We start from the raw sequence: 15173 nt of genomic DNA, 5'->3' as shown, positions 1-15173 counted from the left end.
TGTAAATCTAAGACATGATGACCTGTGATGCTAAACCAATGTGCGATATTTCTGCTGAAAAAAATACATTGATATCAAAATCATGTTTTATTTGCACTCAGGGTAGTATCACATCCAGGGAAATGATTCAAGATAAACTGCACAATTATAGAAATGTGTATGAAACCTGGACACAGTTGATGGTAATTGCTGTACTACAAATACATTTCATAACTGCACCTTCGTTTTTATTCTTCTGAAGTGATGTGCAGTCTCATCCTGCTGTTAAACATTTGAGTGGTATTCAGATCCTTACAATGCAACTTTTATCATTTAACATGCTATAACCTCTGGATCGTAACCCAGTCTGGTAAATCCTTTCTTAAGAGGGATTTGGGGATTTTAATTATGTAATTTGTGTGACAGTGGAATGTACAATATACAAATCCATGTTACACTTAAATTATATTGGACTTTAAAATGGGGCAGCTCCAAATTGTTTGATATTATTATCGTGTGAAACAAAGTTGATTGGGGTTGTATTATACATTTAAAACGACAAATATGTCAGCCATCAGTCATGCTGATTAAATATGAATCTATTAATTCATTTAAAATGGCGTTTAGCACTCAGGTGACTGTAATAATCGGGGGGACTAAACTAAATTTTGAAACCGATAACAAAATAAAACGTAAAAAAGGCCATTATAAGATCGTATAAATAGTACATTGGTCTTAAATTGTGTTGACCTCTTTATAATCCAGATGTGCGATGTAAGACAAGCCAGTAAGCGTCTATATATACAGGTTTCTGAATGTCTGAACTGTCTAAAATCACACAACTCTGGTTCTATATTATTCCAGTTTTAGTGCAGCATAACAGCACAGGGGTATCATTCAGGACAGTAGTGTGAAATCACACAGTCAAGTAATTTGAAACACTAACCAAGGGCATCAGCTCTAATGCTGCTAACAAGACACTCAGAGACACACCTTTGAATGTTAAACAGGTGTGGGGAGGCAAATGAGTGGCCTCTGGGGATTAGAGAGAAGCGTTTGTCTGCCTATAGATTGGTTATTATTCAGTTGTTATACAAGTATCACTGAAAAGGATAGGTTGGTTTGAACGTCATCACAATCTTAATGGCCAGTGGTCAGTAATCCAGTTGTACATACAGTACAGCTAAACGTAGCACAATTCAAGATCTCCGGACACAAAAATATTTTTTAGCACAATGTCACTAACAATGCTTATTATTTATATAACTTATTATTAACGTTGTCGTTATCTGCAACAGTGTTGATTGCAAAAACTCACAGTTCAAATGTTACCTTCCGTAGTTGGTATTCACTAACCACAGAGTATCAATATTCACATCACCGTTACTGACAATCCTGTGTTGAACATACACTGCTGCACTGTTTAACTCTGCTCACTTGCCTGTCCGCCATCAAGCCTTGTGTCAATATCAATCAGTGCATGGCGGCCTCGTGCAGGAGCACCTATAGGCTCTCAGAGGGCAACACAACACACAAAAATACTATCCATGACAAGACTGGTCTGAACAAGCCCCTCCCACTGACAGCTGGCTTATTGTGTGCTGTGCCTCTGAAGCGGCCTTGTTTCCCTTTGCTTGGACAGTTCAATAACTAATCTCAATGCAGCCAGCAGCATGTTGCTTTGAAAATGAAGGGGGCAGGCCCGATGGAAAGTCGTAATCTGCTCGTCAGTGTTGTTGGGTAACTGGTAGGGCAACTTGTCAGTTCACATGAGGATTCGTAGATAGGTCAGAAATGGCAAACACACCTTTGCGACGAAAAACCAAATAAAACAAAATATAATCCTGAAGCTGTAAAGAGGTGGCATTTTCGACAAAGATGTGTTGAGCCTAACCAAAACATGTTTCTTTTTAGTTATTGCTGGTTTAATTTTATGCAGCTAACAGCATGTTCTGCACAGGTCTTAGGGAGCACATTTGTATCCTAATTTACATCATTTAACTCTGAATATTTGCTACATTGATTAGTCAATAACTTTTTTTTCAGTATCTGCAGAATTGCAATCAAATTAATTACATCAAAGGTTATCATGGCACGCCTGCAATTATTCTTCCCAAGAATGCAAATGACATTTTGATCTGTCATTTTATCATCCCCTCCCCCCACAAGAATGAATCTGAGAAAGGGAGACTGCAGTACTCTATCCTTCAGTTGATTCATCCATCTGTCACATCTCAAAAACCCAATTTTGACTAAGCTCAAGGGGGATGATGCATGTCAACAAAACTATACTAATTAGCTCAAGGAAGGCTCCACATCCACTACCTTCAGTTCAGTGTATGAAGGATCTATGACCCTGACAACCATTTAGTGGATAATGGATATTAACAAATCTTTTTAATTGTCTTATTACACTAATATAAACCTTGTTTACATTGTTTTTGTGATTTTTGTATTTCATTTTAGTGTAAAAAGTAATGGTAATGACGATAGTTTGTAAAAATGTACTGATAAAAAAAGACACTTGAAATGGCATGTTGACCTGTCGAGTGATCCCAACGGTTGCTTCCAGTGAGATCACACATTAAATCTGAACTGGACTCACAGCAGAACAAACGATGGGTCGCCCTGACATTGCTGCGCACAGGGCACGCGAGCTCTGTCACATCTAGGCTAATGAACAGCAGGCTCGTGCTCTTGATAGAGGAGCCTTTTGGGCCACAAGAACCGTGTGTACTCACCACTTTCTGCTTGGACACACACAAACAATGGGACACGTCTGGAGTGCCTGGGGCCCAAACCCTGAGGAAGGGCAGATGGTGTCCGGGATCGAGGACCGCACCCCAATTAACATGAGAAAAGAGGGCGACAGAGGCGGGGGAACAGGTACCCTCTCTCCTATTTTCCCCTTCTATAAAGATTAGAGATGGGGTTACTCATTTACCCAACAGAGTATGTGGCACTGATTTGGAACCCAAATAGGAGCATGCTGTCAGTTCAACAGCAGAGAATATCAAGTCTAAGGATCCTGTTGAAAAAAAAAAAAAAAAAAAAAAGGCGCATCAACACAGTTTTCTTATCCATATTTAACAGTTCCAGGTCATCTTTTATTAGCCTCCAAGAATAAGTGACTCAAGATTATCATTTTAGTAGAGCATTATGGGTGAAGACAAAATATTTGAGGCTTTTGCTTTAAACACCACAAAATTTTATGATGTTAGCATGATTGCTGTCATTTTTGAGTGAATAAGAGGTCGTATGATTTTTATATTTAATTATACCCTTAAATGTAAATGCCATCGGGTGGTTACATCCTTAAAATGTTTTTTAATATGCATAAATCTCAGATTTAAGTGGATATACATACTGGGTTTCCACGTTAGTAGGTAAAAGCTAGAGTAAAAGCTGCTAGAGTACTTACTGAAGTGTTGTTAAAAAAGCAAGAATATATTGCAGCAACAACTTTAGATTTTCCCCAGTGTTCCTGGCCCTGGTAAAGCTATTTTTCAGTTTACAGTGATTATGAAACCTCTGATAATATGGATAAACCTGCTACACCAAAAATTCCAGAGAACAGTGTCAATAAAGAAACTGCATAAAAATATCTTTCAGATTCCATTAGCTTTTCAAAACAAACCCTTGCCAGATTCCTTGAGGGTTGGTAGTGTTTTCCTTTCTTTTCACTGGAGGCATCTTTTACCTAAAAACATAAACATTCCTGTTGTCACAGCTGCAGATTTCTAGGGCTGGAGCCTCTTTCTGGGTGGAATGAGGCCGCTCTGTTGTTTTGACTCATTAATCATGCCAACCACAATGTGAGAATTTCTCATGACCCAATATTACTTTCTAAAAAGAAATGTATTCCTTCATCTCTTTTATTCCAGAATAAACCAACGTCTTTGGAAAGCTGAACAGCAACATTTTTAGTTTGGATTTGCATCGATGCAATCATCAAATCTTTATGACTACAACCAAACAGTATGATTAAAAAGAAAAGACTAAAGAAAAGGAGGGAGAGAGAGAACTGAAACACTGCTAAGGTGTATTTCTACAACTGTACATACAACCTATGGTGTACTGCATATTGTTAAACTCATATCTTGTCTCCCCCTAGTGGTTATTTGGAGGACTTCTAAAATCTCCAGTAAATTCTGATGTCCCCCCTGACCACCTTCAGCACAATATCTCGTTAATGAGTGTGTCCCAGATTCACTAAGGAGCATTGAGGAAAAACACAAACTAACAGAAAAAAGTCCAAATGTAATTACTTCATTGCAAAGCCACCTACCTTGATCTGAGATTTACTTTAAGGAGTAGGTGCCGGAAACAGTGGAGCAACTGTGCATGTGACTTACATGGAAAAGTGGGGTACAGCCACGCAATTTCATACTTTGAGTTGGAGTGGATGGGTCACATTTTTACAATGAGAGGGAATTCAGAGGATTTTAAACGTATTAGATGTTTACTTTTGTCAATAAAATGCTCTAAAATGTAAGTGTACTCGCAAAATGTATTTTCTACAAATCATTAGCTTATATTCGATATTAAGTTGTACCTATTGAAGAGAGAAAGACAGTATTGCTGACATAACTGAACTATTTCATCAACATGTTGCACAAGTCACTCATCACAAGGCATTTATCATGGTGAACCAACCTCATGTCATAATTTGGAGCCAAAACAAAGCCAAAAACATTCAGGGTATACAGCATGTTATATTGGACATGACTTGTGCTTTTTGTGGCACTGGTCTGAAGTGTGTTCCCAAAGAAAGAAACATAATAAAACTAAATATCATGAAATTGCATATGTAAAACTTTAGTTATATACTTTTGTTTACACTTTAGGGATTATTTGCAGATCTTCACCAGTTCTTCTTGTAAAACCTCACTCTGATAACTTACGCGTATTCAATGATATTTATATCTATACCTTTAAGGTGTAAAACTTTCATTCCTCAAAACAAGGATGTTAAGATTCAAAGCATGAGGATGATCCAGAGACAGGTGGGTCATAGTATAAAAGCCCTAAGTCATCTAGAGAATTTGTTTGGTTTCAGCGGCACTAACCAGCCCCAAAACCAGGACCACTGTATATCTTCAACCCGAGGGCTAAACACTGGCCTTTATCGAACCCTGCAACAGCTGTTGTGCTGAAAAACCCCAATTATGTAGAAATGGAAGTGACAAGAGGCTGCCCTGCTACCTCAGCAGAATCTTCTCTTAGTTCACATTCAGAGCTCTAATTTCAGGCTTACTCTAGATACTGGTCAGGGGAGCAATGATAGGATGTAGAAGCCTACCTTGCAGTTTGTGGCCATGAAGTTGACTGTGAAGGTGTCATCAAACCAAAGCACCAACAACTGGTTTGTGGACCGTTGCCACGGCTGCGATGCCGTAGTAAAAAAGATAATAACCAAGAAGTCTTTGAGTTTAAAACTGACATATAGCAACATCCCAAATTTGGCAAAGATTTTGTGAACAACCTTACCATGAGCTTGAAGCTGCATTCACATTGTATGCCTCCACGCTCCAAGGTACCTCCAGTAGGTCACTCCTCCATCTGTGAAGAGAGAAGACAAAAGTGTAAAAAAGATTAAGATACATTTAGTCTCCTTAATATAACTGCAATAGGCTGCAATCATTCTGTTTCATTACGGCTGCTCAAAATGCACTCTGAAACATAAAAGTCTAGTCCTTAGTCATTTTCTGCACATTGCATTTGTGAATAAACACTGTGGAACATCTCAGTGTAATGTTCCTGTTTGTTAGATAATCACAAATTTAAAAAAAATAATATATCAGTATATGAAAATCTGTATGTGTATAGTGCCGTGAAGGACCTGGCTGCAGACAAGAAAGTCTTGCAATATAGTGATTACAATATTCAAAAAGGAAATGCTAATGCTTGTCAGTAATGTGTTACCCTGTAATGAAAACTGAAAAAAAAAAATGTATATTGTGGATACTGTAACACCAGAGTTAGTACTGGAACGATTTGTTGATTAATCGATATCATAAAATTAATTATCAACAATTTTGATTGTTTAAGCAATTTATCAATGAATCAACATTCACCAGATTCCAGTGTCTCGAAATGGGAGCATTTGCAGCTTTTCTCCGTCTTATATTGTAGTAGCCTCAGTTATGGACTGTTGTTCAGAACTTGTGATGGGAATCCTCTGACCAAACAATCCAACTGAACGATTAATTTATTCATTCTAACAATATTTTATTTACTAATAAGGAAGACAGTGGGTAGTTGCAGCCATTATGTTAACCAGCATGAGACTGAGTCAGGCTCATTATAATATCCTAGAGACGGGATCCTCCTCACTAACTTGTTGGCACCAGTCAGATATCTCCGCCCCAGTCATCTTGGGCTACAGCTCAGAGCCCGGATGCGCCGCCATGCCGACTCTACCAGCGAGTGGAATAATTTATTCACCAACCTGCTTGACACTGCGCGACTAGGAGTTGACTGAAGGAGCCGACAAGACAGTTTGGAGGACAGAGGAGCCCTTACCGCGGACAGAGTGCCATGTAAAATCCGCGCCGTGTTTTCCTGCGTGTTTGTGTCGCTTGCCACCGCTGTATTGATGTAGGGACACTTGTGTGCTAGCTACGCTAACGTTAGCTCGAGTCGAGGGAGTGCGGGGTAGTGACAGTCCGGCCGGAGGCGGGGAGAACTGCGAGGTGAGACTGTTATTTTGATGATGACTACACTGTTGACTGTACGCGAATAGGTGGCCATCTGGGAGATAGTATCAGTTTCATGAATATGACTCACGGTTTTAGGGGGTTCAGGCAGCAGCGTATCGAGGTGGGTACTTGACTGTTTGTCCAACAACGCTTTTTGGCCAGAGTGGAGCAGAACGTTTACGCGACGTTTCAGTCTTCTGGCCCGCGATAGAGAAGCTATGAGCTAGCTTGCTAACTAGATAACTGTCCAACACAGAGACTCCCAAACTTTCGAGGGCAGTAACCCCTAGAGTAGACACGCTTTAGGTGTCAAATCCTCAGTCTGATCATGGTGTAGTCCTTGAGACTCTACATTAAAGTGAGACTTTAGTTGTAAGTGCAACACTATAAATTGAAAATAAATAATATGGAAATGGCATTGAAAGTAAAGGGTTATCTTGGACATCCCCGTCTGAAAATACAAAGTGATTGACCGTGACATAAATTTCAGCTGACCCTTTTTTTTTTTGAGTTGCCCCCAGGTCCCTGGACTTAGGTTTCAGGATCTCAGAAGCATAACGTAGTAGTAATGCTGGCCAACTTAGGCTGGTATGAGTGACTTGAGTTTGCAGTTCCAAGTGTGTGATATTGCAGCAACATAGTTGCTGAATTCAGGTTATTCTGTTAACCATACCTGAAAGTATTTTTACTATTCAGTAGATTATTTCAAATGTTTTCATTTAACTGATGTTCTCTGTGACTTTCAGATCTAGAAAAATTTCCATGTCTGCATCAGCTCTTGAAACCAAAAGAGATGTCCGTTGATGAGGATACTGTAAAAACTGGCAGTCCACAGGCCAGCTCAACTTCTTCTCTGCAGCTCTCAGACTGTACTGGAGGTTACAGTAATATATCTGTAATGGTGGAGGGTACTGCAGCCACCCCTGACTTTGCAGCTGCCTGTCCTGTCCCGGGCACTGAAGCCTCACCTAAACACACCAGTACAACTGACACACTTACCCACTCAGATGATGCTGGACAGAGAACCAGAGGGAACGAGAATAACATCAATCGCAGGAACAGCTTTCATCATTCCAAACAACAGCAACAAACAAAGCTAACAAAACGGCGCAACACAGCAAACTCTGGTTTCAAGCATCCGACATCTGGCAAGAGGAGACGAAGGGCCAATTCTGAGAGTGACTCCGTCCTGCCTACCAACTTCCTTCTGGGTGGGAACATTTTTGACCCACTGAATCTCAACAGCCTGCTGGATGAGGAGGTCAACAGGGCACTGAATGCAGAGACGCCCAAATCCTCCCCACTGCCAGCGAAGAGTCGAGACCCTGTGGAGATCCTTATCCCCAGAGACATCACAGATCCACTGAACCTGAACAGCGGGATAGCAGACAGTAGTTTTTTGGTGTCTCCCTACAAGAGTGGTGGCAGGAAGAGACACCGCAACAGACACCATGGAGGAGGAGGAGGAAGTGGTGGAGGTGGTGGGATCTCAACCACACAGATCAACCTCTCGGAATCAGGAAAAAACGAGGTTAAAACTGTCACCTCCACACCGCTTCCAGGTGTGTTAGCCTCATGTTCTGCACTAGATGTCTCCAAAGACTCCAGCAGTTTGTCCAGTGTCACAGGGGATTCCCATGAGCACTCAGCTGACAACTCAGGCAGCTGCAAGGAGGAGATGACATCTGTATCAATGGAGGATTCCACTTCCTCCATATTGGGAGGACCAAACCAGCACACAAGCAGACGCAAGCGTAGGCGCAATTCTGGCAAAATGGAGGCCCCTGTGACCCATTCTACCCCCACTGGAAAGTCAGGATGTGGAGACAGAAGTTTTGGTACAGGGGGACAGAGAAATTCTCAGTCTTTCCACACACCAAGATGTGGTCCTAAACAAGGCACAGGAGGCCGCCAGCACCAGCAGCCCCACAACCAGGTGAAGGAGCAACAGAAGAAGAAGTTCCAGTATGGGAACTACAACAAGTATTATGGCTACCGCAACCCAGGCGCTAGTGAAGACCCGAGGGTGCGTGTGCTTCGTCCAGAATGGTTTGAAGGTAAAGACGTACTGGATTTGGGATGCAACTCAGGCCACCTAACACTTTATATTGCCAAAATGCTAAGACCTGCTCGCATATTGGGCCTGGATATTGACAGTGGTCTGGTACATGCAGCCCGAAAGAACATCAGACATTATCTGTCTGAGCTGCAGACCCAAGAGGCCAGGCGTGCAATGCAGGAGAAAACGAGCTCTAAACAGGAGGAGAGGAATGGAAGTGAGAGTCACAAAGGCTCAGAAAAGAAGCACAATGAAGCTGAGATCAGGGATGAAAATGGGAAACCAGTGAAAGGAGAAAGTAGCCCTGCAGAGGCTGTAAATGACAATGACTCGTGTCACACAGATGAGGCAGGGACCCAGAGGCAGGACAGCAAAACAGAGGAAATGGAGCAGGAAGATTGTGATTCACCCCCTGCTGATCACTCTGTGAGCTGCTCTTTTCCTATGTCCCTACGGATCTCCAGGGGACCCATTGCTGCACCTCCACTAACAGAGACATCCACCACACAACCTGGGGAGTTCCCCTCAAATGTGTCCTTCATCAAGGTAAGACAGCTTTCAATGCGTGAACATCTGTTGCACTGTGTATGAGGTTACCATATTATTGCATCTTGGGAGCCTAGATGAAAGTAAAATCAAATTCTGTATTTCACAGTGAGGCACTGCCTGCATTATGTCTGCATCATATATGTATACAATTAAAACAGCATTATGTAAGGAAACTAGCTCTTAAACACACTCAAACAGACCTTTTATGAAAACAGCTACATGTTAGGGGAAACTCTGAGTTCTCACTGACTTCACCAGAGTACTTCATAGAATTTTTGGCCCACTTATTCTCCCTGGAACTGAATGATGATAACTGTCTTGTGTCTAAATTATGGATAGCACTGTAACAGCACAGTCTGTATCATTATAGTGTGCAGCCTGCACCATACAGCTTATCTATACAATATGCATATGGTATTAACTTACCAGGAAAGTGAGTAGAAGCTTTGAATGGAATGACAAGTTAACATTGAAACTAAGTATAACTGTTATTAAAATTAAGGGTTAACTGATTTATCAGGGTCTTATAGATTTCATTTTTTTAAATAATTGTCATTAGGTCTTAGTTGTAGTTATAAGCCTCCAAAATTGGATGGATCAGTCATATAGATCTTTCAGGGCATCGGCCACAGTTCCTGTTTTCTTGTTATCAAAAAATACCCAGCGCTCTGTCAAAAAGACAAAGTGCTGAGTTTCTAAAAAGGTTTCTCCCCTCTGTATAGGTTAAGAAAACAATATATTAACTAGAATGGTACTCAGTAGAAAATTTAAATTCATAGTAAATGATCCAGATCTGCCCCAAAATTTATGGGTTCTTCCCTGGCCCATGCCCCATCCCTCCAGCAAGTTTGGTGCAAGTCATTTCAGTATTTTTTTTGTGTAATCCTGCTGACAAAAGAACCAACAAACAGGCATGGATGAAAACATAACCTCTGTGGGAGAGGTACTAATAATATATAAAGCAAACATGTTCAGCATCTCTTATAGTTACATCCTCTAATGAGGAAGCATCTGCACCCTTTTCATTTTCTGAGTCAATTCATTTATGCTAACAAGTTTATCCTCACTGGAATTCCCTTTAGTTTGTCACCTTTAGATTTTTGTGTGTTGCCAACCTTGGTGTATGCATTTTTTTCCAACTAAAGGCTCCCCAATCTCTGAAGATACTGGTGATGTTAGGAACTAAAAGATGGAAACAGCAAAGAGGAAGCAGTCTTTTCACAAGATGGATGTCTATTCTAATGGCATCAGCTTTTGTCTTGCCACCCATAATTGAGAAATTCTCAAATATTCTGGCAGCTTTTCTTTTACCACCGTAAAGGTTTCTAATTAAGGGTTTTATTATTCTTGTTTCTAAGGAAGTTTTTTCAATCCACTGGCCTTGTGCCTGCGGGCTTTGTGTAGACAACTACATGAGTTGGTTAGATGTGGAAACTGTAGTATATCTGAATGAAATCGATAACTGCCCCCCCCCTTGCTTTGAGCAATAGAGATAACGGCAGTGTAGCACAGAGTTTATCCTGTAAATCGGTGAAAGGCCTCAAGACAAACGCATGAGCCCCCTCAGTCTGCACAATACAAGATGGATTTGAAAGAAAAAGCTGTGTGGAAAAGCTGAAGGGCAGCTTTTTTTATTTAATATAGCAGGTGTTACTTAATTTCTTCCTTCTAAATCTTTTTTATATAACATGTAATTATAGGATGCATTTAAAAAATCTTACGTGTAGCATCACAGTCTCATGGACTTCATTTTTTTTATTGTTTACTGTTTACCAACAATATGGTTTCTCATTGTTACCTGAAACTTGCCAGATAGGAAAATTTAACGATGAATTGCAGATCAGTGGATGGACCTGTGCATCACTTCACTCTGCTGTCCAATAGACCCAAAACTTAATTCAAGACGTTTTCATGAATACCATTCAAATGAGATTTTCCCTTTCCAGATTGACACCTGTGGCCATACCCTAATGTGTTTGTGTTTCAGAAATAGTCTTTACTTTATGACAGCCATAGCGTTGAATTGCTCAACAGTGTTCATCCTGTCAAGGCCGTGTTTTCCTCATCGCACCTCTTCTCTCCTTTAGGCCAATTATGTACTGGAGAATGATAATCTGCTTCTGACTCAGCGGCCAGAGTATGACGTGATCCTGTGCCTGAGCCTTACCAAATGGGTTCACCTGAACTGGGGAGACAGTGGCCTCAAGCGGCTCTTCAAGAGAGTCTACAGACATCTCCGTCCTGGAGGCATGTTCATCCTCGAGCCTCAGCCGTGGGAGTCCTATGTGAGGAGGAAGAAGCTGACTGTAAGAAACTGAGATGACAGGGCTGTTGTGATGCAAACCCTGACTTCTGTAACAAAGCAAATGTGCCTGGATAATGGCAGCATTCAGTGAATTTTTTTTTTTTTTTTTTTTTTTTTTATAAAAGCTTTGTAGTTTAACTGAAATATAAGAAATATTTTTTTCTCTCTCCTCTGGCAGGATAATATTAGCAGGAATTATAACAGCATCCGCCTCAGACCTGACCAGTTTTCATCATACCTTATAACTGAGGTGGGCTTCACCAGTTTCGAGTTCCTTGGGGCCCCCAAATGTTCAATAAGAGGTAACTCAGTAATTTGCCAGTGCAAGTTTATGACCTACTTGTTATTCACCATTGTAGCTTGATGCCATGTTCAACTTTTCTTTCCATCATAACAGGTTTTCAGAGGCCAATCTACTTATTTCACAAATGACCGCTCCTGCCTTGAAGATTGTTGAATGTGAGTAGCCTAAACCACCACCATACATACAAGCCAGCCAGCTGCCCTGGACTGCAAGGAATCATTGTGAATCCTTAACAGTTAATCCAGCTTTTCAGACCCTGAAGATGAAATTCAGAAAGGAGAAATGGGACCAAAAGTGGAATAAATTTTTTTTAAAGATGAGATCTGTCAAGAAGAGGCACCTATCAGAATTTTCTGTGACTACAAATTCTTAAAAAAGTACGGAGTGAACTCAGATAGGAGTTTACAGTGTATAACCTGGAGCCAGACATCATAGTTTGGCCAGACTGTGGAAGATGTGCTCATTTGATCAGTTCCTTGGACTATCCTAGCGCTAATGATGCCGCAGTTTGATGCACGGCCATAACACGTGTTTGAATACCTTTGGCCATATATCTTTATTTTCATAAGTTGTTTTTCTGTGCCACCACATCACCATACATTATACATATTAGGGTTGGGGGATAAGGCAAACTTTTCTAATTGGCCTCTGTTACCACTTTAACTGGCAATATCTGGCGTTTTCACCAAATTAGCTCACTGCAAACCTGCAGTATAGCACTGGATTACAAAGCCATTATAAACAGATTTTACACTGACACACTCGAGTGCAGGTAAAGGACACTGTGCAGGCTGTTGGTAAATGAAGCTCCATATTTTCGGCTCCATGGCGACTACTGATGGCATAGAAAATGTTGTCTTAGTTGTTAAATATTTGCAATATGTTTGAAGCTTTGAATCCTGTGGCAGCAGACATATAAATGCAGATATTTTGATGATTTTTAAAAACAGCCAAAGTCCATCAGCCAGTGTCAGTGAGTCACTGTATCAGTAATAGCTGATTTATTTGTCCCATCTCCCAACCCTAGTGTCTAGTTTGTTTTGTCATTATTTTGCGAAATGGGCCTAAGAGCTGAACGAACTTTAATCTGTTACACAGCTGACCAAATCTATAACTCCACATTTTGAAATGGATAATACCAAAAGCTGCCAAATTTCACAAGGTGAAGACCTGTGAAAAGTGGCTTGTCTAAGTGATAAAGATAATGATGCACAATCAGAAACGTGCACTCAAAACAGCCGAAACGACAAATGTCCTGTGAAATGCCGAATGTTAACCCAGTCCATGTTATAAATGTGTTGTCTTTCTCAGCATCAGATTACCCACACAATACAAACTTTTGAGCAGCTTAAGTGAAAGGAGCTGTATAAAAGTAATGAAGGGCAAATTGGTAAGTCCGTGGCCATAGTGATAGCCATTCCCTTTAAAAACTGCCATGTTGAATAACGATACAGGCATCAAATATCAGATTCTTTCACTTTACATGGAGGCAACATTTGGTTCAACAACACTTACTGTCATCGGGAAAAAGAATACTTGGTATGGCATCTGTTTTTAATCCCCAAGTGCAAGTTGAAAAATCACGTCCACATTTTCAATAACAGTAGTTTGGGCTGTTCTGTGTGTAAACTTTTACCATTTAGCAGGCAACAGATCACTTCATGGGTTCTTCAAGCCTTTTTGATGCTCCATCCTAATGGTAGGGGGCACATTTGAGCAGCGATGATGCCCGGGTGTTGGGCTCAGCTCAAGATAATTCAGCACAGAGACCACAAGGACTATTTTGCAAAGTAGATCTGTAGCGTGCAGTGATCTATTTCTTCCTTTTTTTTTTATGACAGTTAAGCCATAGCCCTACCTTATGTGTTGTTTACAATGTCCTACATTAGGTGCTGACTGAGAATATGATTGAGAGTAAAATTGAAGGCAGACGCCTGTTGGAAGGGAGTTGATACAGTGTCTTCAGTGCTGTATAAATCTGGCACATGCATAGTTTTGCGTGGTCTGATCGTCACTACTGGACAGGCATTAGTTCAAACAGCATCAGAATCATTTAAAGTACTCTGGTGCTTTTGTGGATGCCAGACTCAGCTCAGATTGCTCCTGAGTTACACTCAGCTTCAGAGAGGCTGAACAAAAATTTGCATTTGTAGAAAATGGATTGTTACTAAAAGGACTGGAATATATCCATATGACTTTTTACCAAATTTGAATATTAATATGCTGTTTGTATTGAAGCGCTGCCAAAACATTTTATGGGTATTTTGCTCCTGAATTTGACAAAATATGCCATCATCATCTTAGTCTTTGGCCTAATGAGGACAGTTATGAGTTACAGGTAGTCAGTCTTTGTGATTGTATCTTTATTGGTGTGCACTGAGCATCGCTCATATATTTGAAGTGGCTGGGACAGAAAATCTTCCTTTTTTTGTGAATGGTTAGAGCTTCCTAGGGTGGGAGATGAGGGGTGATGTATGTCTCTATTTTAGTACATGATCAATGTAAATAAGTTTGAAAATTTTGTTTTACTGTTCATAACTGCTTTTGTCATTTTCCAGTGGATTTGTTTTCTTCTTGTTTTCAAATGTTTGCTGCCAATTTGCGAGTGAGTCACAGGTCAGAGTTTTCGTCCTTAAACTGATCGCTAATCCAGCTCTGTAACAACAAATGAACATGTACATTGCAAAGTTCTGATGTGTTTGCTTTGTTCTGTCCTGGCAGGCACATGGATTGTTAGATTAGCTCTTTATTTTTTTATAAACTGTTTGAAAGGAGTGTTTGTGTTAAGGCACTCTTATTTCACTTAATTTGACACATTATAGACATTTTAAAATTCTTCAAAATCGAGAAAAACTTGCCTACTTTTTCCATCAGACTTTTTATAACAACAAGTTGTGGAACACTGATTAACCTATGAAATGAAGTTTCAGGTTACATTTTGAATTGAAAGTGAATTGGCCTCATCCTGAGTTGGCCCAACACACACGGCGCACGAAATCACACCTTTCTCCTAAGCTAAGACAATCGGATTCTCAGGCTTAGATCAGCCCACTGCTGTAATTTCAAGGGCATTTTGCTTTTTGCTTTATTAACAAACATTTTTCTTTTTGCGGGTCGCATAATAAGCATTTTATTTGGAAAAATGATTTGTTTAAAGCTAATTTGTGTTTTGCCACCAATGTTGAAGATTGCACCTCACTGTCTCAGCAGCGGTATCTTACAGATTTGAACCCAGTAGGCCTGACTTGTAAGTCCAGGTATTCAAGCTAAAGCATG

General features: G+C 40.4%; 2 protein-coding genes across 7 annotated transcripts in view; one reads left to right on the top strand and one right to left on the bottom strand.

Moving 5' to 3' along the window:
- Window positions 1-6849, bottom strand: part of LOC120802267 (serine/threonine-protein kinase PAK 3) — a 39008-nt gene extending 32159 nt beyond the window's left edge. Inside the window, exons 1-3 of one of the 2 annotated variants that reach the window (XM_040149885.1) lie at window positions 6769-6849; window positions 5470-5541; window positions 5282-5365 (exon numbers count right to left, since the gene is read on the bottom strand). The gene's annotated coding sequence lies outside the window, so the exon portion shown is untranslated. Of the gene's footprint in view, window positions 1-5281; window positions 5366-5469; window positions 5542-6504; window positions 6602-6768 lie in introns of those variants that run through there. The other variant, XM_040149883.1, reaches the window with a different exon arrangement.
- mepcea (methylphosphate capping enzyme a) lies at window positions 2673-12650 on the top strand. 5 transcript variants are annotated; one of them, XM_040149877.1, is made up of 5 exons: window positions 2673-2865; window positions 7427-9285; window positions 11376-11594; window positions 11772-11895; window positions 11991-12650. In XM_040149877.1, exons 1-5 carry the CDS (start codon window positions 2748-2750, stop codon window positions 12023-12025), a joined length of 2355 nt encoding a protein of 784 aa, XP_040005811.1. In that variant the 5' UTR covers window positions 2673-2747; the 3' UTR covers window positions 12026-12650. The 5 variants fall into 5 exon arrangements, with proteins under 5 accessions (XP_040005811.1, XP_040005813.1, XP_040005812.1 ...); XM_040149879.1 differs by lacking the exon at window positions 2673-2865 and adding an exon at window positions 6343-6521; XM_040149878.1 differs by lacking the exon at window positions 2673-2865 and adding an exon at window positions 6565-6674.
- Window positions 12651-15173: the final 2523 nt, after the last annotated feature.

Source organism: Xiphias gladius, chromosome 17, assembly GCF_016859285.1.
Source record: "Xiphias gladius isolate SHS-SW01 ecotype Sanya breed wild chromosome 17, ASM1685928v1, whole genome shotgun sequence".
NCBI classification, from domain to species: Eukaryota; Metazoa; Chordata; class Actinopteri; order Istiophoriformes; family Xiphiidae; genus Xiphias; species Xiphias gladius.
Note: the sequence above shows the minus strand (reverse complement) of the source record. Positions and strands in the feature narration are given on the sequence as shown.

Excerpts from the sequence above, each read along its gene's own strand:
- mepcea (XM_040149877.1), top strand. The coding sequence starts at position 2,748 with ATGGGACACGTCTGGAGTGCCTGGGGCCCAAACCCTGAGGAAGGGCAG. Across the intron at positions 9,286-11,375 it reads CAAATGTGTCCTTCATCAAG|GCCAATTATGTACTGGAGAA; the intron begins GTAAGACAGCTT and ends TCTCTCCTTTAG. Across the intron at positions 11,595-11,771 it reads TGAGGAGGAAGAAGCTGACT|GATAATATTAGCAGGAATTA; the intron begins GTAAGAAACTGA and ends CTCCTCTGGCAG.